The 25,419-nt window shown below is 35.5% G+C and overlaps 1 protein-coding gene across 2 annotated transcripts in view; it reads right to left on the bottom strand.

The window, feature by feature from the left end:
• The window catches only part of DGKB (diacylglycerol kinase beta), a 431,951-nt gene that overhangs the window by 342,684 nt on the left and 63,848 nt on the right, over positions 1-25,419 (bottom strand). For both annotated transcript variants that reach the window (XM_036429287.2, XM_045578212.1), the window contains 3 exons: positions 19,266-19,406; positions 7,574-7,623; positions 3,259-3,333 (listed from right to left, as the gene is read on the bottom strand). In XM_036429287.2, coding sequence (XP_036285180.1) covers positions 3,259-3,333; positions 7,574-7,623; positions 19,266-19,406 — 266 coding nt within the window. The remainder of the gene's footprint in view (positions 1-3,258; positions 3,334-7,573; positions 7,624-19,265; positions 19,407-25,419) is intronic.

Here is a 25,419-nt window from a genome sequence, read left to right as displayed (position 1 = left end):
TATTTAAAGAGCATCTGGCATATATATTTAGTGTGATATAGGCATTATTAGTGTTATATTTTTTGGAAATTATATGTGAGTAACGAATATTTCCACTGACTTTGGGTACTCAAAGTATTTGTCATCTAAGTTGTCTTCCCTCAGAAAGTATGTGAAAATCAGATTCTTTTCCGTCAGAACAAACTAACAAGTGTTGGGAGAAAATGTTTTTGGAATAAAATGGTGGTGAACTAATTATTTCATTATTCTCAAGATGAAACTCAGCAGAAATTATCCAGAATTTGGCAAATAGCATAAGATCTTGTTAAAATGCCCTGCCCCACCCTAGTTGGTGGTGCTCAGTGGGTCGAAAGGCAGCCTGCGCTCAATTCCTTATTAAGGGCATGTACCTGGGTTGTAGGTTCAATCCCCAGGGCACATTCAGGAGGAAACCAATCCATGTGTCTCTCACATTAATGTTTCTCTCTGTCTCTCTGTTCCCCCACCCCCACAATGTTTCTATAAAAATCATATATATTGGTCAGATTATTATGATCTCTGAACACATAATAATCTGGCTACTCAGTGTATATCCTATATAATAAAAAGCTAATATGCAAATTGTCCCCTCGACCAGGAGTTCAACCAGCAGGCAAGCCAGCCAACTGCTCATGTCCCCTCCCCCTGGCCAGGCTGGCCGGACCCCACCCATGCACAAATTCATGTACAGGGCCTCTAATATATATGCATTCAGAGATCACAATATGCGTTCAGAGATGAGAGTAATCTGGCCAATCAATGTATTTATCTCCTGCCCTGGAAGGCACTCTGGTGAACTAGGAGAAATGAATAAATGAGCAGAGAACCAAAATACAGAGCATTTGATTCAGATGCCTGATGCTTTCATTTTCTGCCTAATATATGGTTTGTTAAAAGCAGCGTTAGGTCTCTTCCCCCCTGACCCCCCCCAACCCCCCCGTCATTTCTTCCAAAGATTTCAGTCTTTCCTACTACCTGCCATAGAGCTCAGATGTTTAGTTTTCTTTATTTATACACACACACTTACCAGGGGTCTGACAATGTGCACAAGAGCACACACCTTTAAAACAGGGAGAGCTGACAAATCATCAGGGAGGATGAGGCAGTTCCGGAGATGGCAAACACAAGGCACAGCTAAGCCTTTTTACCTCGACTTTCTACTATTTATACCAGCCAGAGAAATGACAGGTTATCTGGGTGTGCCACAAAAGACAAATAATGCTATATACTTTACTTACTGTATTTTCCTGCAGGTATTTATCATAGAGTGCCTAGACACCAAACTGTTCCCTTCCTTAGACCATCCAGGCCCCCTTTCTTCAAATCTATGCCTCTCCCTACAAATATTTGGTTGGCAAGTGGTGGAGCTCACTTCTGCTTTAAAAACTGATAGAAAATTATGCCCCTTCCCTCTACCACTCCAGTGAGGACAAGAGGCTTGACTGATAGATAATGTTCTCAGGTATTAAGGCAAATGGGATGGGGAAAGTTGGGTTAGATTACCAAAACCAAAGAGGACAACAGAATGTGTAAGTCTCTGGTGTCAGTGCAAATAGTATTAAGATGAATCAAGCAGAATTCTTAGAATTAGATACATGTTACCGTAAGCTTTCGTCTTCCATGTACAAACTACATTGTTATGCACCTGAATTCACTGTGTAGAGAATGTGCATTTCCACATCCCCCAAAAAGAAAAAATCAGTTAACACTTGAGAAGCCATGTGCCAGCAAGAATGGTGCTCTCATGGCATTTCATGTGACCTTGGTGTACTTTACTGGCAAGAGTTTGCAAAGCAAGAAAATTCCATCACAGCTCTCACATCCTCTCCTCATGCCATTATCATGCTATTAACTGCATAAATGTGAACAGTGTTTGAAGAATAGGCCTTTGAATTCAAATAAACTGTGAATCATTTAAATACAATTGATCTGGATTTGCTTAAATCATGTACATGTTGCTTAACTTGGTTGGCTTCAAAAATAAACTAAAAATCAGTAACACTTACTAACTCTCCCTAAAATATTACTTTTGTCTAAAGGCAGTTTCTAATTAAGTATGTTTTAATATACATTTGAAGTATGCTGTAACTTTGGTATAAACCTATTAAAAATAATAAGTTTTTTATGTGCTATAAGCATTGATGGATACTATTTCTTTAAATGATTTGATTAAAATCCTAGCCCTGAGTGAAAAGGTTTGTACAAGTAACTTTAACATTTTGGGATCTCAATTTCTTCATCCAAACAATGAATAAAATACTAGTATTTACTTCAGAAGGTTGCAAGCATTAAATAATACATATACAAAAGGTAGTACAATACACTGTGCACAGTAAGCTATCACCATAGACTTCTTTTAGTTTTTTAAAAGATTTTAAATTGATTTTTACAGAGAGGAGAGGAAAGGGAGAAGGAGAAACATTCAAGTGAGAGGGAAGCAACGATAGGCTGCCTCCTGCATGCCCCCTACTGCAGATGGAGCCCGCAACCCTGGCATGTTTCCTGAATGGGAACCAAACCAGCCACCCGCTGGTGCACTGAGCCATGCCAGCCAGGGCCATCATATGAATCACCTTCATACTCCTTTATAACAATTACTTTACCAATTTCCACATGTCAATTCCAGCTGTTTGGTGGCATGGCATGACAGTGGCAGGGTCTGCCAGCAGCTCTATTTCTCTACACATTTGTAAGACCACCATTCACATTCATTTCCACAAGGAAAAAAAGTTAAAAAATTCAGAACATATACTCTCCTCATTCAGGACCCACTTTGACTACTAATCTATAATAATAAAAGTCTAATATGCTAATTAGACCAGACAGTTGAATGGCCTTCCAGATGTCATTCCACACAACCTTCCAGATGACCTTCCGGATGAAGCCATGGCAGCCAGGGCTGAGGCAGAGGTGTTTAGGGGCAATCAGGCAGTTTCCGGTTAGGGGTGATCAGGAAGGCAGGCAGGTGAGCAATTAGGAGCCAGCAGTCCTGGATTACTAGAGAGTGCAGGCCAGGCTGAGAAACCCTCTCCTCAGTGCACAATTTTGTACATCGGGCCTCTAGTTAGAAATAATATCTTAGAGTGATCAAGAAAAACCAAATGACAGTAATTTATTATGGTTCCGAGAGAGAGAGAGAGAGAGAGAGAGAGAGAGAGAGAGAGAGAGAGAGAGAGAGAGAGGAGGGGGGGGAGGCACTATCTAGAATTTAGCCAACAGTTAAATCATTGGTATACCTACTGGATTAAGTTCAGTGACATCCCATTCAAGGTATTCTGCCACATGCATCATCTGGCTGATGATGTTTTCTAATTCCTGGAGCAGAGAGAAAGGAAGTCAATGCAAAGACTTAACAAATTCTTTGACTTAGAGGAATTATTGGTTCAACCTGTTCCTCAAAAACTAAGAGTTATAAGATTAATCATATAAATATTATAAAGGTCTCATTATACATAAAACAAGAGCGCAAATATAAACTCATTTTGTACTTGGTGTAGAAATCTATACCAGAAGAGGGCACAATTATACACAGAAAGAGTTTCTTCCAGTAAAAAAAAAAAAAATAATGATAACAGAAAAACTCTTTGGACAGGAGCATCTGCTGAAAGTAGGAGCATGCATATTTCCACAAGATGTGACTTTTAAATCACTGAGTAACCTGATCTTTTGGCTTGAAAGCAGGTGTGGAAGGAAGGGTCTGAGGGCAATGGAGAGGTTTATTTTTATTCTGATACACTGAGAATGCATACCAACTGTTCTAGCCATTTATTAGAATAATTTGCTCTATTAGAAGAGTCTTCAGGGTCAAGATGGGGAGGCTAAGTATGTGTAGAGTTTATTTTATGAGGGGATAGAATTTTAGTTTGAATTTTCACATTATTCTTCTCAAATGTCCACTCTTTGAAGAACTGCTAGTAAATACATATGGCTTTGCTACATAAATTAAAACATTTTATGCCCATTTATTTAATGTTTTAATTTCTTCCCATCTCCAGAAAAGCTTAAAGGCACATTGTAATGCTAATAATTCTTAATGTATTCAATGACATAATTAAGAGTGGTGCTACATAGTCTGACAATTTAAACTTTAAGTATAAAAGACTAATACTTAAAGTATATTAATCAAAGATCATCCTATTAAAATTTCTGATCTAATGTACGCAGTTAGTATTCATGAGTCAGGATGGAATATGGTAGAGAGGTTTTGGGGGGCCATGAATCCCTCTGATAAAAGCTATACTCTCACCAGAAAAGATATAATAATAAAAATACTATTTATGTAACAAGAGTCACCTCAGAAACAATACAAATATACGTGTATTTATTTACTACAGATAAAAAAATTAAAACACACATCCCTTGGAATTAGAGGCTACATTTTACATGTGTTGCTATCTTTCACTTACAATATTTTTTATTTATGTATGCCTTAATGGTTTGGAATGGTTAAATCTCTGGATATGTTTTTAAAGAATGGAAACTATTTTTGGTGGACTATTATGTAGGTTTGTGACATTAGCTAAGTCACTTAACCTCTCTTAGACTCAGTTTTTTTTAGTGTGTGGGTGTGTGTGTTGTTGTTTTTTTAATCCTCCACGGAGGATATTTTTCCACTGGCTTTTTAGAGAGAGTGGAAGAGAGAGGGAAAGACAGAGAGAAATACCCATGTGATGGAAACACATGGATTGATTACCTCTTGCATGAGCCTCAACCAGGGCCCAGGCTGGGGAGAACCCTGAAACCAAGGTATTTGCCCTTGACCAGAATCGAACCCGGGATTCTTTGATCCTCAGGCTGATGCTCTATCTACTGAGCCAAACCAGCGAGGGCTAGACTCAGTTTCTCAATCAGTAAACATATTATTGTTGTAATTCTAATCTTACCTAGTTTTAAAATTGTTGTTACATAAAATGCATTTATCTTGTCTGATTGCAAGTGATCAATAAACATTAACTAGTGTTATTTAGACATAGTGGACATTTTTCAAAGTGTCAATTTTCCTCTGTTTTGCCTTCAATCTGTAAACTGCTACATCTTTAAATTTCTAAAAAAAAAAAAAAAATGACATCAGAAGATGCAATTTCATGCTACTATTGAAGGAAATGAAGCAGGAAAATAAATGAAGCAGGAGAAAACTATAGAAATTAAAACTAGACTTTTAATTACAAAAGAAACAAACTAGTTTTATCATAAACAAATGTATTTACATCCAACTCATTGTTTAATATTGTAAATATAGCAACAATTATTTGCTAGTAATTTGCTATATGTTAAAAATAATGGCAGAGATCAAAAAAAGTATTTGATTAAATGTTTAAATCAGCTGCCAACCCATGGCTAAAAGCCTAGTGAAGAAACATTCTTATAATTTAATTAAAAAGAAACATTATATAAAACAGAGCAGCAGTAAAAAATGTAATTTGCATTAGTATAGTCAGAAGTGCTACAATAAGCATATTGAAATATCTAGAAAAAATACCTAAACTCCTAGCTGTGAAATGCCACCAGAAAATGAGCAAATGTGTCATGTAGCTTAATATTCCCAAATAGGAAAATAAACACTACTAGGTACATAACAGTAGGAGCATTTGAAAATATAGAGACATTTAAACATAGGATATCCTGCAGTTATCACATCAATTCAGATTGGTGTTCATTTCCTAGAGAGGAACTGTATATGTTTATTGTTCTCAGGAGATACTAATGTACCATTGTCCTACTGAGTGTTACAGAAGTACGTCTCCAACTTCACTGCTTTGTGTGTAAAATGCCTGTTTGAGCTCTAGCAAAGGAGAACACCTGATGATGAGAGACCCTCATTATCTGAAATGTCTATTTTAATTGGTGTTAATTATATCAAATTATAGTCCCAATGCCTGAAGATTTATGCAAAAATGGGCCTTCCTTCCCCTGGCTGCCAGCACCACCTTAACTTAGGCCCAAACTGCCTTTCTGCCTTTCTCTGGCCCAGAGCCACCTTTCTGCCTTCCCATGCTGCCCAGAAGCCCAGAGTGGCTGGGGCAGTGAGCAATGCCTGTGTTGTCACCATAGCGACAATGCAAGTGTCCAGGCCCTGGCCACTCAGCTCCTGCATATGCAAATTAACACAACATCTGTATTGGGTTAATTTGCATACTCACTCCTGATTGGCTGGTGGGTCAATTTGCATCTTTCTCTTTTATTAGTGTAGATCATTTGTTTTTCAAAGTGCCTGAGTACCCACGGAGGGACCTAGAGAATACTGTGCTGAACAAAATAAGCCAATCAGAGAAAGATACATATCCCATGTTCTCACTTATCTGTGGAATTGAATGAAAAAAATAAATTGACAAAACAGGTCCAGAGACATGGAGGCATGAAACAGACTGATGAATCTCAGTGGGAAGGAGGGACTGGGTGCTGGGGGGGAGGGAAGGGTGAGGACAAGAGGGTGTTGGGGAGGGAAAGACAGCAGGAAGAGGTTAACCAAAGAACTTACATGCATATTTGCATAACCCATGTTCACAGACAATAGTGTGGTGAAGGTTAGAGGAGGGGGCTGAAGGGGAAATGGGAGGAGGGGGTCATTGGGGATAGGGGACATTTATAATACTTTCAACAATAAAGAACAGGAAATAAGGCAATATGCAAAATATGTTAATAGCAAATAAAAATATATTATTGGATGTAACCTAAGATAGATATACAGATGAATCCTTGACTTGTGCAGTGGAACTGAGCCTAACTTCTCTTTTGGAATAAATTAAGTGTAAAATACACATTTAATTATTTATTTCAGTTAAATCATACATAGATGGTATTTTTCTCCTATTGCTTTTTATATCTAAACTATAGAGTATGCAAGTTGCATTTAAAATTGAATGAGACATTTTAAAAAGGGAAGTTGGTCAAAGCAATTTGTAAATACATTTAGCTATTTCAACAGCATAAATGATTAAAAATAGTTTTTAAAAGTAGGAAAATAGCCCGGCTAGTGTTGCTCATTACTTGAGCGTTGACCTATGAACCAGGAGGTCACAGCTCCATTCCCAGCCGGGGTTGTGGGCTCCATCCCCTGTAGGAGACATGCATGAGGCAGCTGATCAATGATTCTCTCTTATCATTGATGGTTCTCTCTCCCTCCCTCTCTTTTCCTCTCTGAAATCAAAAACACATTTTAAATAAAATAAAAAGAAAAGAATAAAGTGACTTTAAAATTCCTTTAAATTCTACTTGTATTCTCAGTATTATCACTGGTGTCAAATCTCACTTTTTTCTTTGTAGATCAATGGGCCCTCAACTTTCTCATGTTTAATTCAAATAAGTTAGTCTTTTTTTTTCTAATCTTTCAGTGCATAGCATTTATGTAGTAAAATTATTCCGTAGATAAATTGTGATCCTAACAGTTTTCTCAGGCCATTCTCTTTCAAAATGTCACTTGATAAATATATGCGCAAGTGCATGAAAATTATATTAAGCATGTCTTCTGTGGTAATAGCTATAAATTTATTCATTGCATTTTTTTCTGAACCAACTACTTCAAAATTTTCACAGGATATTTGAAGAAAAACATTACCGAGCTGTCCAGGAAGCCATTCCCATCCGTGTCATAGAGGCGGAACATAACTAGAAATAAAAGAGATGTTGAAAATATGATTATAGGTGAGTAAAATCAATGTTATTATAAGGCATATTCTTTAAAACTTTATTTTCCATTGAAAACGAATACTAAATCCCTCCCTTATTCAAAGCAATTAGTGAGATCATTTCTCAACTGAAATTGAAAACAAGTTAGCTAGTTAAAAATACTGTCTATCAGATATAAATTCTATCAATGTTATATATTTAGACAATACCATTGCTTGTTCAAATTCTTTATTACAAGATCATTAACTGGAAACTCAAAAATAACAAAAGAGAAGGAATTTAGACATTCAGAGTCTGGACATTAAGATATAACTGACTCAAAGGACTGGAAATCAATTATAATTTAAGATCTACCATCCACTATTATGTGAACTTATATGGGCTTCTCAAACCCTGTTTTCCTCTCTGCAAAAAAGAATCCTCACCCTGTCATAAGACACACATGTGCTGGGAAATGATGCACCCAAATGCCTATCAAAACCCAGAGGTCACTACACAAATATAAGCCATTATATTGATTGACCCCCAAGCAATATGAGAAAGGAAGGAATGTTGCAAAATCAGAAAATTTTTCTGATGGATGATGACAAGAGATAAAATGCATTATTATTATGGCTATCATGTTGTGTTTAAGTCTGAGATATCGTTTTGTAGAGTAGCCACTCTTTGAATTGGTCAAGTAAAGAGATGGCGTGTTGGCTTTGAGGTAGTGAGCTCAGGAAAGCAGGATGGCAGAGTCCCTGACTGGCCTCAGGATTCCCTTGTATAATTCACACTCCACTAGGAGACTACGGAAGTGGCTGCAGGTGCCGTACTGAGATAAACAAAGAAAATGACCCAGCTGAAAAAATAGACAAGTGGAAGTGAAGGTTTGTGTTGGGTTTGCATAATTTCCTGTGGAATCTTGATGTCCATAGTATCAAATGAAGACACTGATCACTAGGAAGCATAGTTACACAATGACCTTGATCATATATTTGTAACTAATTTTTATTTTTGTATTTTAAATCATTATTATGGCTCACAAATTCTAAGATATGAGTATTTATCAGATGCAAACTAGTCTGCAGATCACTAAAAGGGAAAAAATGCTCCCAATCTATCATATTCTATTTATGGTCAAATGCAAATAGTCTTTAAAGATGTTAAAATGCAATGGAAATGTGTACCTATTGAATTACGAAAAATAGTAAGCTGGCTAAGAGACGTAAATGTCTTTTAGCCATTTGTGCAAACAATGATGACTGTTCTCTCTCATATACTCAATAAGTGAGAATAAAATTCAGGGGGGAAAGTATCTATCACCACAAGGCTGCTGAGCATTTCAAGATTTTCTAGTGTAACACAAATTGGTAAAAAATAATTATTCAAGTCAAGGAACAGAATTATTATTGGTAACTAATTATTCAAGACAAGAAATAGAATTATTATTAACACAGCCAAAATCCTCTCATGCTCCCCCATCTTTATTTCTTCTCCCCTTTACAAAGTTAACCACTATTTTGGACTTTTATATGCATTCATTTGATGTCACCATCACTTACTGAATATAATGCTACTGATGGTCATCTGTATTGGTGTGTATAGTATTAATTCGTTCATTTTCTTTTCTACCTATTTATTCAACGTATAAAAGCATTACAGTATTTTCATTCTAAACTTAAGAGATATTCAGGTTGTCCCTGTTTGCTATTTCTAGTAAAGCTAGTGTTATTTTAAAAAAAGTTCTGCTAGAAATTACATTTTCCAGTTGGTTACACACCAGTAAAAGATTTGCCTGGGTCTTAGGATTTGCAAATATTTATTTTTAGTAATATTGCCAACATTTCAGAAGTGATTTGACCAAACCAGATTCTAAACAGCAGTCAATAAGGGTTTGGGTTGTTCCTTAGCCTCACAGCACCGGGTGTTGCCACTCTAACCTAAGCCATTCTGATGAAGGTATTGTGTGTGGTACGTCACTGAGGTTTCAATTTCCATTTCCCTGATTACTAGTGATATTGAGCTAATTTTCATTCATTTCATTTCCAGAAAGGCTGGAATTTTCTCAGGATATTCCAGACCCTCATCGTTCAAGTTCCAGCCTGTCTGGTGGCAATTACATGAGAGATTTACAGTCAGAACTGGCCAATTAAACTTTTTCCAGAGACAAAAATGAGAGATAACAAACTGAATAAAGTCGTCTTAAACCATTAAACTTTGGTGGTAATATCGGGTCTAGTAATAATTAATGTCGTTTTTAACATTCATTTAAAATCTTGCTTGGCATTTACTTGTATTGACATAACCTTCAAACACGTGGTATCTACAGAACGTGTGAAGTGCAATTAACAAGTTTTGCTTGAAAAAGTTTGTGTTTGGTTTGGTTTTTGTTGCAAAACTAGGGCTAAGAAGATGGCGGATGAAGAGCATATTCGGCACTGCATGCTTTACGAGTTCCAATTAGGAAGAAAAGCAAGTGAGGCTGCAAAAAACATCTGTAGTGCTCTTGGTCAAGATGCAGTTAGCGCCAGAAAATGCCAGCGTAGGTTTGAGAAATTTCGCGAGGGAAATTTTTCGTTAGATGACAAGAGTGGTCGAGGCCGTGTGTCCAATTTTGATCAAGAAGCTCTTCAAGCTCTTTTGGTGCAAAATCCTCAAATTACCCAACAAGAGCTTGCGACAACTTTAAATTGTTCACAAAAAACAATTTCCAATCAATTGCGTGCACTTGGCAAAGTCCAAAAGTTTGGAAAATGGGTTCCTCATGAGTTGACCGACAACAACCGTCATCAAAGAGTCACAATTTGCAGTTCGCTCCTCTCTTGTCAAAACCGTTTGCCGTTTTTAGAGCAAATTGTTACCGGAGATGAAGAATGGGTGCTGTATGTTAATTTGAAAAGGCGGCCTCAATGGTTGGACAAAAATGAGGCTCCGCAGCCCACGCCAAAACCTGACTTGCATGCGAAAAAAGTGATGTTGTATGTTTGGTGGAATTTTAAAGGAATTCTTCATTATGAACTTTTACCATCTAACCAAACCATTACAAGTGCAGTGTATAGTGCCCAATTGGAAAGGTTAGCCCAAGCTTTAAGAGAAAAAGAACCCGCGCTGAGTAATCGGAAGGGCGTAATTCTTCACCACGATAACGCATGACTGCATACCACAAGAATCACTGCTGAAAAACTGCGCAAGTTGGAATGGGAAGTTCTCCCTCAACCTGCATATTCTCCTGATAGTGCCCTTTCCGATTACCATTTGTTTCATTCTTTGCAAAACTTTCTTCTTGGAAAAAAATTTAATAATAAAGAATTCCTCAAAAATGCATTGAACGAATTTTTTGCATCAAAATCACAAGAATTTTACAACAGAGGGATTAAAATGCTTCCTGAGCGTTGGGCACAAGTAGTAGAAAACAACGGCAACTATATTGTTGATTAAATTCTGTTGTATTGTTTAAATAAATTCGATTTTAAAAAAGTATTAGAAAACGACATTAATTATTACTAGGCCTAATATGTTGCAGTAGAAAAAGGAAGAGAATGGAAATTCAATTATGCAAGTACTCTTACTGGAAATCTAATCTTTACTTGTGCTGCAGTGCCAACACTGTCATAATCAATGTATACCTGTATGCTTGGGTCAATTTCCAGATTCCATATTTTGTTCCACTGACTTGTCTGTCATTGCATCAATATCACACTGACTCAGTTACTGAAGCTTTTAAAAAATGCCTTGATGTGCAAAAAAACATTCTCTAACTGTGTTCAACTTCAGCTTTGTTTCAGAAATTCACATGCTGATCTTAAACTTTATACCTACTAAAAAAGACTAAGAATGCCCAAAACAACCTTAAAAAGGGAAAATGAATTTGGAAGACTGACATTACTGGACTTCAGAGTTGCTAAAAAACAAGGATAATTAAGAGAGTGAAGACTAGCTAAAGGAGAGACAAATAAAATAATGGGAGAGTCAGTGGGAAGAGGTTATGGTTGGAATAAATGGTGATAAAAAAAAAAAAATTAAGTAGAGTCCAGATATAGAGCCACACACATATGGTGAACAAAATACCAAAACAGTTCAATGAGATTTAAAAAGGGGGTTTTTTTTGTTAAAAAAAAAAATGACAATAAAATAACTAAACAGATATCTGTATATTTACAAAAGAACATTAGCTTTTAAAAAAATGAAGTCTAATTTTAATATTAAAGCTAAATATTAAGCTTCTAGAAAATACCTTCACAATCTTACTCATCTATCATGAATCATCAGTGACAAATGAAAATAATAAGTAAATTAAATTTTATAAAAATTAGAACTCTGTTCATCAAAAAATAAAAATGAAAATGAGAAAATAAATAAGCCAGCCACTGACTTGAAAAGTTTTCAGGGCACATATATTGACAAAGAATTTGTTTCCAGAATATATGAACAAATCCTAAAGCTGAGTAATAAAATGACCTACAACCTCATTGAGAAAGAGGCAAAAATTTGAGCAGATATTTAAAAAAGGAAGCTCTATGAATGGCCAATCATAACACACTGTTCAATATCATCAATCATAAATAAAATCAAATGTTAAGCCATAATTAGAAACCACCACATGCCTATTAAAAAGAATCTGGAATTCAAGTTTTTCTCCCAAGCCCCATCTACCAAAATAGTCAGCCCCTTAGCCTCACAGTTATAACTGTAAAAATTTATAATTTAAAAACAGTGGAAAAATCAGTCTCCCCTCTCCCAGAAATTTGACCCACAAACGCAACTTGTCTTGATAATTCCCTAATAGTTTTAGATCAAACATAAATAAATAAAAAGTTGTCTCCAAATTTTCTAGTTGTTTCCACCAGGAAACTTAATCTGAAAACACTTAGTTCACTTTTGTCTGAAGGAGAAGCCCTAATATGTTTTACATAATTAATTTCTAAACATATTGATAGGAATTAATGCAGTCTAGGAATTCTAATTCATGAAGGAAGTTGGAGAACTTTGGTTTTAGTTCATAATAATAGCAATAATGAAAATAGCATATATATATTTAGCACTAAGTATCATATACTCTAAAGCTCACCAGGTCTAAATCAAGGATAAATGTTTTATTTGCTTCTGAATAAGAAAGAAAAATTTTAGGATTTTAATTTTCAGAAATCAGTCTTCTTTATTGTAGTGGAGTCATGCAAAATTTGAAGTATTGAACACACAGGTTAAACTTGGCTTCCTGTGCCAATATAGTTAGGGATTAACGAGGCATAAATCTACAAGCGTACACAAAAAAGGCGAGAAAAGAACCACCAAATTATAGATGCCATGAAATACATGGGAAGTGCCTTCGAAATCATTAAGCTGGTAATGCAGAAGAGGTAAAAACTTGCACAGAGAGGGTAATGAGTTGGACAGGTTAATTGGTAATCTTCATGAAAAGAAATTAGACTCTCAAATACTAATCCCTATACCTTGTATCTGAGGGTATAACAGCTCTGTCCCATCAGAAGACTAGATATTTGAGCTCCAAAGCAATCCAACCACAAGAACGCTGAGTACTTAGGAATTCCAATGTTCGGGGTACTATTCTAAAGGCAGGGTAATTATGTGACAGTCTATATATTGGGTTTGAGAGCATCTCCAATGAGTCAGACTTAAACCTCAACCATCCATCTACCTACCCACCACTACCAGGGAGCCCTTTCAAAACAAAATAATTGGGGGGGGGACATTATAAAAAAAGAGGAAAGTTTTAATACACAGAATAAGAATAGGAGCACATAAGAATTACGCTGAGAACAAAGTTGATTCTCTGTGAAGTTAAAAGCATATTAGAAAAAGTGGGGGAAGAGCCATCATAGTTGGAGTTGTCCCAGGTGTTGAAGGAAAGACAGGAGAAAAGAAGTTGGAAAATAGGGAAATACAGGAAAAATAATAGTTCAAAGTTCTGTCATGGAGTTGAAACATCCAAAAACAGGGGTTCCAAAAGACTGAATAAGTAAAATAAAGGAGGCTGTAACTAGCAATGAAAAGATTAAATAAAGAACAGATGAACAACATCCAAAACAAAAAAATTATGGTGAAGGATTAGGAAATTAATTAGCTATACAGAAATAGAGAAACTCATTAGATAAGGGAAAAGCCAATTATTAAAACTATGGAAAATAAAAATTGGTTTGATAATCATATAGAACCTTTATCTTTTAAAATAATATTGATAAATTTAATACCTACCATCAAATAGTATAAGATTATTCCTTTTTAATGTTTGAAAGTAAATTTAGGCCCAGATTCAAGTGAATCATTGAACAACTGTATCTTATTTTTAAAACTGAAATAGTAAGGTTTTTAGGTGCAAAAATTATTTAAGCCCAATATTAAAATTATTCTGTCAGTGCCATAGCTTCCAAAGGTGGGCACCTATTACAAAGTTACAAGCTACTTTTTAACCCACTTTTTTTCTATTTTTATGCTCATGTAATTGTACTTTATATAGAACCAATTATGTGCTCACACATGAATTTGGTTTAAAGATCAGAGCAAAGACATATTATGCCATATAAGGGCAATCTTTTTAGCTCTAAAATTCTCCTTCTTCCAGGAAAGAAAGCAGGTTTTAACCTCATTTTCCTTGAATATCATTTCAATATACTCTGCTTTTTGTAGTTTGCATTGTTATCGATATGAAAAAAACAAACATAAAATTAGTTATTAAGTATTAGAAAGTATGTATTTTTAAAGGATTTAAAGTTAAATTTCTTTAATTCACTTTTTTCTTTCTTTCTTTCTTTTTTTTTTTTTTTTTTTTTTTTTACCATTTTATACATTTCAAGATCTGCTTTCTAGACCTTAAGGGCAGAGGTGAGAAAAATTAGCTGCTTGGAGAATCTGAAATAATGGAGAAATCACAAGAGAAACAATAATAAAAACAATGAAACAAATCTTTCCAAAATAAAAAGAGCACTTACAACTAGGTCAAAAATCATGAGTTTTAATCACAACGAGGTAGATAAACTATTGGTATAATTAATGTCCAGTCTCTCTGGGCTTTTTTCATTGACACTATAGAAAAGTTGGCTACAAGATCGTAACAGTCTCCTCAATGTTAAATTTCAGTGATTCTGAGACTAATATACACATAGTACATACTAACATACAGGTTAGTCTTCATCATCTGCATATCAATTATCAACTTTCTGGTTATTTTCCCATTAGTTTCTCTTTAGTGACATCTTTTCAGTAAATGTAAGCTAATATATATTATGTGACATCTTTTCAGTAAATGTAAGCTAATATATATTATGCAAAGTGTTCCATTTGGAGTTCGATCACTTGCTGTGACATGCACTGATCACCAGGAGGCGACACAGAATGAAGAAGGCCCCGGCCTCAGCCAGCAGCCAGGAAAGGACTTCCTGGCCAGCAGCTGGAAAGCCCTGATCAATCTGATCACCAGCCAAGTCTAAGGACCTTACCCATGCATGAATTACGTTCACTGGGCCTCTGGTAATGTGTAAACACTAACAAAACAAAAAAAAAAAATGAATACCATGTATTCAAAAGTTACAGTATAAATTAATTTAGTATTATTTTATGCCTTAAATATTTACATTACCTTTCTCGAGCACCCATTAACTTAGATACAATTCCATTAAACTATATTTTCTTCTTTTAAATATATTTTATTGATTTTGTACAGAGAGGAAGGGAGAGAGAGAGAGAGAGAGAGAGCTAGAAACATCGATGAGAGAGTCATCGATCAGCTGCCTCTTGCACACCCCCTACTGGGGATGTGCCCACAACCAAGGTACTTGCCCTTGACCGGAATCAAACCTGGGTCCTTTCAGTCCCCAAGCTGACGCACTATCCATTGAGCCAAACCGGTTTCGGCTATTAAATTATATTTTCTGAGCATCTATCTGTTGAAACACATGCACACACATGCAAACATACACATGCAAGTGGTAGGTACTAAGGTGGGGAGTTCTACAAAGTGCAAGGGCACAAAGAAAGGGCACAATAAATCCAGTTAGAAAGAGGACTTATGATGTGAGCAAGGTCTAGATCTGATATACATTGGGAATGAACACTCCAACAAATACACATTGTAAGGTGGAAAAGTTCAGGGTCTGTCTGATGACTAAAAAGTCAGTCCATGTGACTGGGATATAATTTGTGGATGTTGCGGGCAAGTCAAAGCCAAATGCAAGACTGGCAAGGTAGGTTGGGGTCAAATTGTTTAGCCCAATCAGATCATGGATGCCAAATTAAGGTTTAGTTTTGTGCATTTAGTTTTGTCAATAGAGAGCTATAAAAGAACATTTATAAATCCTAAGTCAGAACAGAAAGAGGAAAAACTGGGTCTAGATGCTGACAGATTTTAGGTAACATGAGAGGAAGTTATAAGAATTTAAACCTTTTATGTGGGAAGATGATTAAATAGGCGGGTAGTTGAAAAAACAAAGCCCCCGGGTTAACCTTTAACTAAAAGAAATTGATGAACAGAGGGACACTGGAGATCAGTTGAGGTGAATCCAATTGAATCATACTTAGATCAGTGTTTTTCAACCTTTTTTGGGCAAAGGCACACTTGTTTCATGAAAAAAATCACGAGGCACACCACCATTAGAAAATGTTAAAAAATTTAACTCTGTGCCTAGATTGACTATATATAAAGTAATTCTCTTGAATAGGAATCAAATAAACACAAAGAAAGTATTTTATAATTACTTTATTATGAAATATTAAGTAAACAAAATAGTGAAAAATTATAAAATTCTTGTCTTGTCTGCACCTACGGCACACCAGGCAACATCTCGCGGCACGCTAGTGTGCCGCGGAACAGCGGTTGAAAAACGCTGACTTAGATAATGTGATAACTCTGCCACCTCAGCATGTGAGCAAATAAATTGGGTGCCAGAAATTAAGTATGAAAGAATGACATCATGGAATATGAATTCAGTCTCTATGGGAAGGGAGCCCAAAAATCCACAGGTAAGTTCAGGAGAAAGCGAAATAGTGTAGGGGAAAACAATTTATGAACTTACTCTTATTTCACTTCACAAAAAAATTATGTAAACTAAAAAAATATGAAGGAATTTATGTGAGCAATTTTCATTTAAAGATGATTTTTATTACTGATTTTTTAGAAAGGAGAAACACCAATGTGAGAGTGAAACATCAATAGACTTCCCTTTGCACACACTCTACCAGGAATTGAGCTGGAAACCTAGGCAGGAGTCAATTGTGAACGGAACTGGCAACCTTACTGAACCACACTGGCTAGGGCAATATTAGTTCATGCAATCCTTATAGCAAACAAGAGAGACATTATTATGATCCAAATTCTACAATTTGGAAAAAAGGAGGCATAAAGAGATTTTTTTAAATGTGTCCAGGCCACAGACAGTAAGTATCAAGTGCATTTGGATTAGGAAAATCAAAATCCAAATTTGAGCATTCAGCTGCAAAAGTTAATTATTTTAGGCGCTTCATCATATCTATTGTATTTATGTGTTAATTTAAATATTTGTTTTCTTTTCTTTGCTCTACCTTACACTGTGTTTAATAAGCCATCAGTATTGGGGGAATAAGTATCTATTAGATTAATAACCACTACATTTCTCTAAACTCTTCCTGAAATTTTTTTCAAAATTCTATAACTATAAAAGAATACGCGATTATGAGAAAATTATAAATTTGCAATTCTAGAAGGTTAAAAATGTATGGTACTACACATTGCTAAGGCAGTTGGTGAGAAGAATGAATTCTGACTTAATTGATGTAGGAAAGGGCCAAGCATTATTTGGTCTTTAAAAACAAATGCAAGCTCCAGGTGACTAAGAACCAGGTTAAGGTCTTCCAAATTAGAGGGGAGTGGAGAAGAGATCTAGAGCCTAGGTGTACCTTAATGTGCTTCAGAGGTTGCAACTCTTTAACTTTGAAGATTCTGGTGAAAATTGCTATAATAGTGCCAGTCCACATCAACTCTGCCTATGAGTCTGAAAAATGCTTAAGAAAACAAGCCAATTCAACTAAACCTGGTGTAAGCTTTAAAAAGGGCTGGAAAATACAAACAAAGAACAGAGAGAAGGAGGTTGATAACACTGAAGAGAGGTAAGTGGAAGGTCAGGTTTGACGTGATTCATCAAGTGTTTCTGAATGATTAGTGGGTCAGCTTCTGTCTGTAATTGTGGACAAAGACTGTTGACTCATAGACTCAAATTGAGAACTTCAAAGCATGCTCAGAGGAATTCTACCTTGGTCTTTTTTTTTAAAAAAAAAGAGTTCCAGTTGACCTAAAAATAATTAAACTGCAACACAAAGACCATATTGGGGAGGCCTGATGGAGCCTTTATTCAGTCTCAAAAGTGGGGGGAAATGGCTTTGTACTTTTAAAATCATCACTAACATGTTCCTGATAACACCTGAGCAAACTTTTTCTCTGGCTGTAACTTCAATAGAAACCCACTGAACATTAATATTTACTTTGGAAGAAGAGAGGTTTCTGTAAGTTCTTAAGAATACAAATAAATCTTGAAATGCAAAAGTTAAACATTTAGGAATAATAAGCATTTATGTAAAGAATAATGGTAATATAGCTTATTCATAAGCAGATGTGACTCAAATAATCATATTACATAGTAAACTAAATATTAGTAAGAGAAATAACATCAATAACTTCCTATTAAATTTAATTACACATACTGTACTTCTTAATCGTAATTCTGAGACATCACAATGTTCTATATTATATTGGCTTTGGAAATGTCAAAATTAGGATTCATTATCTTCACTCCCATTTCAGTAGCTAACGTTTTTAATTCCCTTGAATAATATCCAATATAATCAAGTGAATTAGATTACTGAACAAACCACCAGCTCTATTTTTAGCAAGGGCTTTGGGGACATAATAGATTCCTAAATAAATGATTGCCTAGGCCTAGAGTTAATGTTTAAAAAATGTTTTCTTGCATTGCAGTGAGGAGAATTTGCCACCAGAGAGAGCTGAAGCACTATATTTTATTAGAGAACAATTATTTCCTTTCAATTAGAGAGAAATTCTCTATCTGAATTACCTGCTACTTTGTGGAAGAAATACACAGTAGCTATTGTTTAATTGTCAATAATATACAGAGTCAATTTCCATGAAAGAAGCGCTTCTGTTTGGCATTTGAGAAATCATTTGTTCCTAGCAAAGGAAGTGTTAGAACTAAAGCTTTCCCGAAAGATTTCTAAGGGAGAAAATTCTAGCTGCCTGCCTGCTGTGAATGGACCCCTCATACTGCTCAACAGGAAGAACTCTTCTTATACTAGAAATAAATGTGTGTTTTTCCTTTTTCAAAACAACCGCAGTAGACACTTTCCAAAGTCATCTTCTTACCAAAATGAGCAACATTAATAATCAGTAAGTAATTTGGTAGACAAACAAGATCAAGAAATACTAGGCAATAAATGAAACTTGATAAGTAACCTGAAATTGACCAATCATCAGTATACTTAGATTTTCAATTGAAGGGGTATTTATTATTTTTATTATTAACATCACCGTATTTAACAAAAATTCATATAAGCACAGTCTCTGCAATTTGTAGTTAATCAGTAGCCAGCCCCTTTCCCTACCCCAGCTGTGACAAGTGAACTGATGGAGAAACACATACACTCGAGTTTATCCTCAGGTCTTCCTCTTTCCAGGAGAGACAGGTAACAGACAATGTCCTTCAGATGGATAACTTCTGGGGAACACGTGTTTGCAGGCGAAGCGCGAGGAGGGGTGATGGCACCTTTATTCATCTTCAGGCCTGAAAAAAAATATTTATCTTTATATCCTTAAAATATTCAGAGTGATCTGAAACAAAAGAAAATATGGGGTTAGAGCAGAGAGCATGTGGAGAGCTATACATTTCCAAGCATATGATGACCATTCTCTCTGGAACTCCGGACATGGTCTGTGACTGCTGTAGACAATGGAGTTTCTTGGGACTTGGGGACACAGGAACCAGACTAGGTGCCTAATGGAGGGTTTTAAAGACATGACCCTATTTTCTAGGGTGAGATGGTGGACAAATTTTAATGTACCAGGAAAAACTTTCCTATTCCAGATCTCTGCTTTAGACAATGACAGCTACAAATTAACCAGGAAGATAGATACAATTGGCTGCTTGTTAAAAACAAAAACAAAAACTGAAGGAAAAAAAAGTCATTCTGTCACAATATGGTTTATTATAATCAGGAATCATCCATTCATACAAGTAGTTATGCCAAATATTTGCCAGCACTATGAAGAAGGCATCCTTTTTGCCACTGAGGAATCTGCCCATAAGAGAGAAAAGGAGCATAAAAATTTGGATAAAGATGACAAATACTCCATTAGAGAGGCAATAACATGACTGTCCTTTGATTTTTAAAGGCCCATACTTAATGTCTGGGACCCATCTACCATGCCTATTCTGAGACCATGGTGGAGTACCGAAATGCCTGATCACAATAGATGATGATGGCAGATGACCTGGTTGGTGATCATCAAACTGAAACTCATTCACAATAAATGGTTAGTTCCATCCTTCACAGAAGCCTCTGACACCAGATCACATGTATGGGAGGAGACCTGAAGGTAAACCCCAATTATCCTTGGAGGTACATTTGGCAACATAATAGGTGTTTGGGTGAGATGACAAATGGGCTAAAGAGCTGCTGTGTTCCTAGTCAACCAGGAGTTATTGGAACAGAGGGGATAATCCAGTTCTACGAGCCAGCCCCCCTTAGTGCAGGTCCACCTGACCACATCCCTCTCTGTGCTATTTCCTTTGATGTGTGACTTTGACTCAATACCTAGCATCTCCTCCAGCCTTCTCAAGGTAGCCAGCATATAATTTAACACATCATTAAAATGTATAAATGACTTGTATCATCTACAATGCTATTGTTAATAAAAGGTATCATTGATTGAGTGATTAATATATGGCAAGAACCATGCTGAGAGCTTCACCGTGTATCATCTCACTTAATTCTCACATTAACCCTGTGAGGTTGATTGTATTGCTCCCATTTTACAGATTAGAAACAAGCTTACAGTGACTATTTTCCCAAAGTTACATAGCTAGCAAATCCATTCTCTTTTTCTACTTAAATGGTTTACAGACTATTGTTGGTTCAATACCAATAGTAAGAAGAAGAAAAAATTACATCTTAATCCAGGATGATCCTTTTATACATACACACACTTCATTAATTAGTAGGTTTCACAACTAGCCTAAAATTTTCCTTTCTGTATTATCCTGTTCTCTTTTCTCCTATTCCATTTCATACTTAAAATTTTATCAAAAGACCCTCTAAATTGAATTCATTATCCACTAATGTGCCCCCTACCCACAGTTTGAAAAATATTGCTTTATTCTTCCTCCATTTTATTTACCAAAGCCTTACTTATTTTAGAAACATATCTATGCTCCACGTTAATTCTACTTCTTTATAGTTACTGAAATATATACATATATACATATATATATATATATATATATATAAATTGATTTTACTCCCTAACAGAAGTATCACTGTATACCTAATGCAAACAAACACAGATATTTCATAAGCCTAAAAAGGCAAAGAACTGAAGACAATATTAAGTTTTTAAAATATTACCTTTCTTACTATGTCTAATTGATTAGCTAAAACTTCTCCAGCTGCAGGAATAAGCAATTTCAACTAAGTATAAAAGACATTTTGGCACTGACAGTTGACATAACCATAACTTCCAGCCTCGGAGAACAGAGTCCTTGAATTATGGTTAGCTAAATCATGACCTAACTCCTCTTGCCTGATGAGCTAATCCTCTCTTCTTAGCTTCCCCTTATGGTGCTGAAATGATTTAATCAGCTTGATCTAAATCTTTTATACAAAAACTCAGAACAAAACAAGAAAGCATAAAAAGAACATGTGACATTCATTTGAATGAATCCCAGACTTATTATACATTTCACTTATTGAGAACACCTCACGATCATTTATTTGTACTTATAAAACAAAGGTGCATGGCATTCCATTATCAGCTTTCATAATACTGAATATAAACAATTAGAGAATGTGAAACATTCAGAGAGAATAATAAAGGCAACCTGAATAATCCATTCCAATATATTCAAAACAACTTAATAATTAAAGGGGAAATTATGGGGCAGCTTTTCCTTTACTGACAGCAATTTTATCATAAATGCGTACTTGAAGTTGTGGGGTTTTTCTCTGGTTATGTGAAGGGTTTTTCAGGGTTTCACAATAGGAGATTTATTGGAGTAAATTTGTGAATAAATATTTATACTACTAATAATTTGGTACTATAGGAGCATAAGAAATGCACTGGTCAATACTAATAAATGCTATAATAATTAGCTAATATAAATTCTTTTCTATTTCTATAGCATTTTTATGTAGGTATGTAAGCTATACAGACTATATAGAATCATTATTATCAACAATAAAAGTAGATCAACATTAATAAATGTATAAATACATTTTAAGTGCTCGCTGTGTGCAAAGAACCTCCCTCCCTCATAGTCACATAGCCTTGACTCTGTACACTCAGTATTTTTCAGGTCTTTGCCCTTTTCAGCATCATGGAAACTGAAGTAGCTTACTATACACAACAGAGCTATAAAGCCACCTACGGTAAAAAAGCACACACAGAAATACATACACAATTTTTAATATCCCCAAGACAGTCCTGATAAGGCTAATAGTTTCTTCTCAGCACAATTAATGAAGTGTGTCTTTTGGCAAGAACATTCACTAAAGTCATTTGGCAAAAGAATTTTCCCAAAGGTTTAAGTACCTCATTTTCTTTGGGCAATTTTCTGTTCCTAATTTGATTAACTTTCTTATGGACAAAAGAAATTGTTTCTACTTTTCTACATAAAAAAAAGTACTTGGTGTTGTGATATTCTGTTTTTATGACTAAACTCCTCTATTGATATTATAGCTCAACAGCACAAATCAAGTATCCTTTGCCACCTGGAATGGATAATGAGAGGGGACCAAAGAAAAAAGTACTTTCACTTTTTTATTATTGGTTCTAGGGGCCCAATGCATGAAGATTTGTGTAAGAATGGGCCTTCTTTCCCCTGGCTGCTGGCACCACCTTTGCTCAGGCCCAGAGTAACCTTCCTGCCTTCCCATGCTACCTAGAGGCCCAGAGCAGCTGGGTTGGTATGGAACCATCTTTATTGTGTTAATTTGCATACTCACTCCTGATTGGATGGTGGGCATCACGGAGGTACGGTCACTTTGTGTCTTACTATTTTATTAGTGTAGATTGTTCTCAACCTTAAATATCTTCTGTATATAGTACAGTTCTGGGTTGAGTAGGGAGTAATTGAGCCTTTTTTTTTTGTCTTATAAAAATTTTATCTATTGAGAACGAGAAGAAATATTTGAATAAAACTAAACTGCTTAGAAAACTTTAACATAATTGATTTAGCAAAAAAAATATCATGAATAAACCCATTTTTTTTAACGGATTAGGTGTTTAGGCCATGTTAATGCAGGAGGGTAAGAATCTATAGGGGCAACAATCAGAAAATTTATGAGATTTCTCTCTGGTGATTGTCAGGGTTCAAGTTGTAAGAGCTGAAATATGAGATCATCACATTGATTCCTAGTTAAGGGTTTAGAAGCCACTTTCAGAAAAACAAAGGGTCCAAGAGGTTGAACAATTCTGTAAAGAGAATAGTTCAAGTGATAAATTTTAGGGATGACACGAAGGTCTGAAGTTGGTCATTGGACTAATCAACAGGCAAGGGATGCGGGACCTGGCATTTACAATGAAGCAGAAGAGACTACGACAAAGTTGGAAAGTGGGTGCTCCAAGAACGCCTTCAAAAATGAAAAGACCAACACGGGGACAGTTGAAACAATCATCTCATATTTAAACAGGTGATTACAAGCAGTCACATTGCAACAAGATGTTCCCCAAGAAAATAAGTCACTCACTACACAAAATGCCAGATGAATCATTAGGTGTTCAAAGTTCTACAAAACACAATTGCACACACAACCTTTATACCCATTTGCAATTAAGTAAAGATGTGTCATGCTATAATGACTATTTTTTTTCACCCTATCTTCAATACTTGATTATTGTTCATTAACAAGAACAACATTGTTTTCCTTTTTCAGTTTTTCTTTTTTTTATTGAAAAGTCCTTATTGTTCAGTTGATATATAGTCAGGAATAGCTATCATATTCCTGATGGTATTGTGGTAATAAAATATGGAGAACTCTAAGAGGGGATACACAAAATAGATTACAGCACCTCTCATCTCAAAAATAATTTGTGATGTTTTTAACCACAAATACATCTTGGGTAGATAACATATGATTGCAAAACAATGTTCTAGAATTGAAAATATATTTTTCAGTTTTAGATTCAAGAATAACCAGGTCTTGAAAATCTTATTGTCATCTTGTGTTCTTTACTCCCCAGAAAAAAAAGTATGAAAGTCTGAAAATTATATGGGCTTTAAAATAATCCCACAAAGAATACTGCACTCTTATGTTTCAAAAGGGGGAGGCCAAGCTTTGAAAAGGAATCATAGTTTAGTTTAGTTTTGCTGCATGAGGGGTACACAGTCTTTCTTGCAATTCCTTTCAAGCAGGTCCTTATAGAATATGCGAATACCCCAAATGAAGTACCAGCTATTATTCCTTTTTTTTTTCTTCCCATTTTGAGACCTGATTTGATTTCTATTCCTTGTAAATTTGTTATCTTCTATGTAATACTTATTGCATTGTATTTTTTTAAAAGAGGTTTTGAGATGTCAATTTCTGCCAACATGACCTAAGTAATTTATGTTCTGTATTCTGTCTGACAGTTACTCAGACAGCAAACATTAAACATGTTCCCGTTTCTCCTTTCTCAAAACCCAAGGACAGTGCTGCTTCATACAAATTAAATAAGGAAAACATTATTATTGTATTGTGCCTAAGGTAGTGAGATCCATATAAAGCATGAAATGGAGAGATGGGAAGTACTAATTTTGAGATCAAAGTAAGCAATTGTTCCATATTAAAATGTTCAGCCTGGAACACTTGTAAGCTCTGGTCCCATACCTTAAGGACAGACCCAATGAACTGATTCATAGAAAAACAACATTGTGAGTCCTCTCAACTCGTAATAGAAGGGGAATTATTTTAGGGACTAAAAATAATTGATGGATAGTTGAGGGTTAGGATTAAGATTAATATTTATATATTTTAAAGGGATCATAAATTATCACATGGAAGGTATAGTATACTTGTTTTTACAGAGCTTGGACCAAAATTGCTCTAGGAAAAATACATCACTTTGTTAACAGAAGGGGGCCCAGCACCACATAAGGCTTAATAGTGTGGACTCTGTCAAATTGCCCAAGTTTAGCTGAATCCCCTATTTCCTAATTATAGTGTTTTCTTAAATTTTTATTTATCTGAGTGTCCATGATTAAACTTCTCCTCTTTACTCAATGTCTATATGCTGCTATGTGGTGCTTGGGCTGGAACTCTCTGGACCAGTGGCTCCATTGGGACTCCCTGGGCCTTTTTCAGGGGATTTGTAAGGTCAAAACAATTTCAACAATGATTCTGAGATATCATTTGCTATTTTCACTCTCATTTTCTCCTGAGGATACTGTGGTAATTCCAAGAAGATACCTAAGATAGACATGGCAGCAGAGATGCAAGTATGGTTCCCGGTGTTTAGCTTCCTGCCAGGAAGCCAAATGATAAAGGCAATGTACCCATGTAAAACAATGCCACTTCTCCATATTTTAGGTCTTTTTACAACAA

The sequence above is a fragment of the Pipistrellus kuhlii genome, unplaced genomic scaffold (assembly GCF_014108245.1).
Source record: "Pipistrellus kuhlii isolate mPipKuh1 unplaced genomic scaffold, mPipKuh1.p scaffold_m20_p_10, whole genome shotgun sequence".
Taxonomy (NCBI): domain Eukaryota; kingdom Metazoa; phylum Chordata; class Mammalia; order Chiroptera; family Vespertilionidae; genus Pipistrellus; species Pipistrellus kuhlii.
This window is presented reverse-complemented; position numbering and strand designations above follow the sequence as displayed.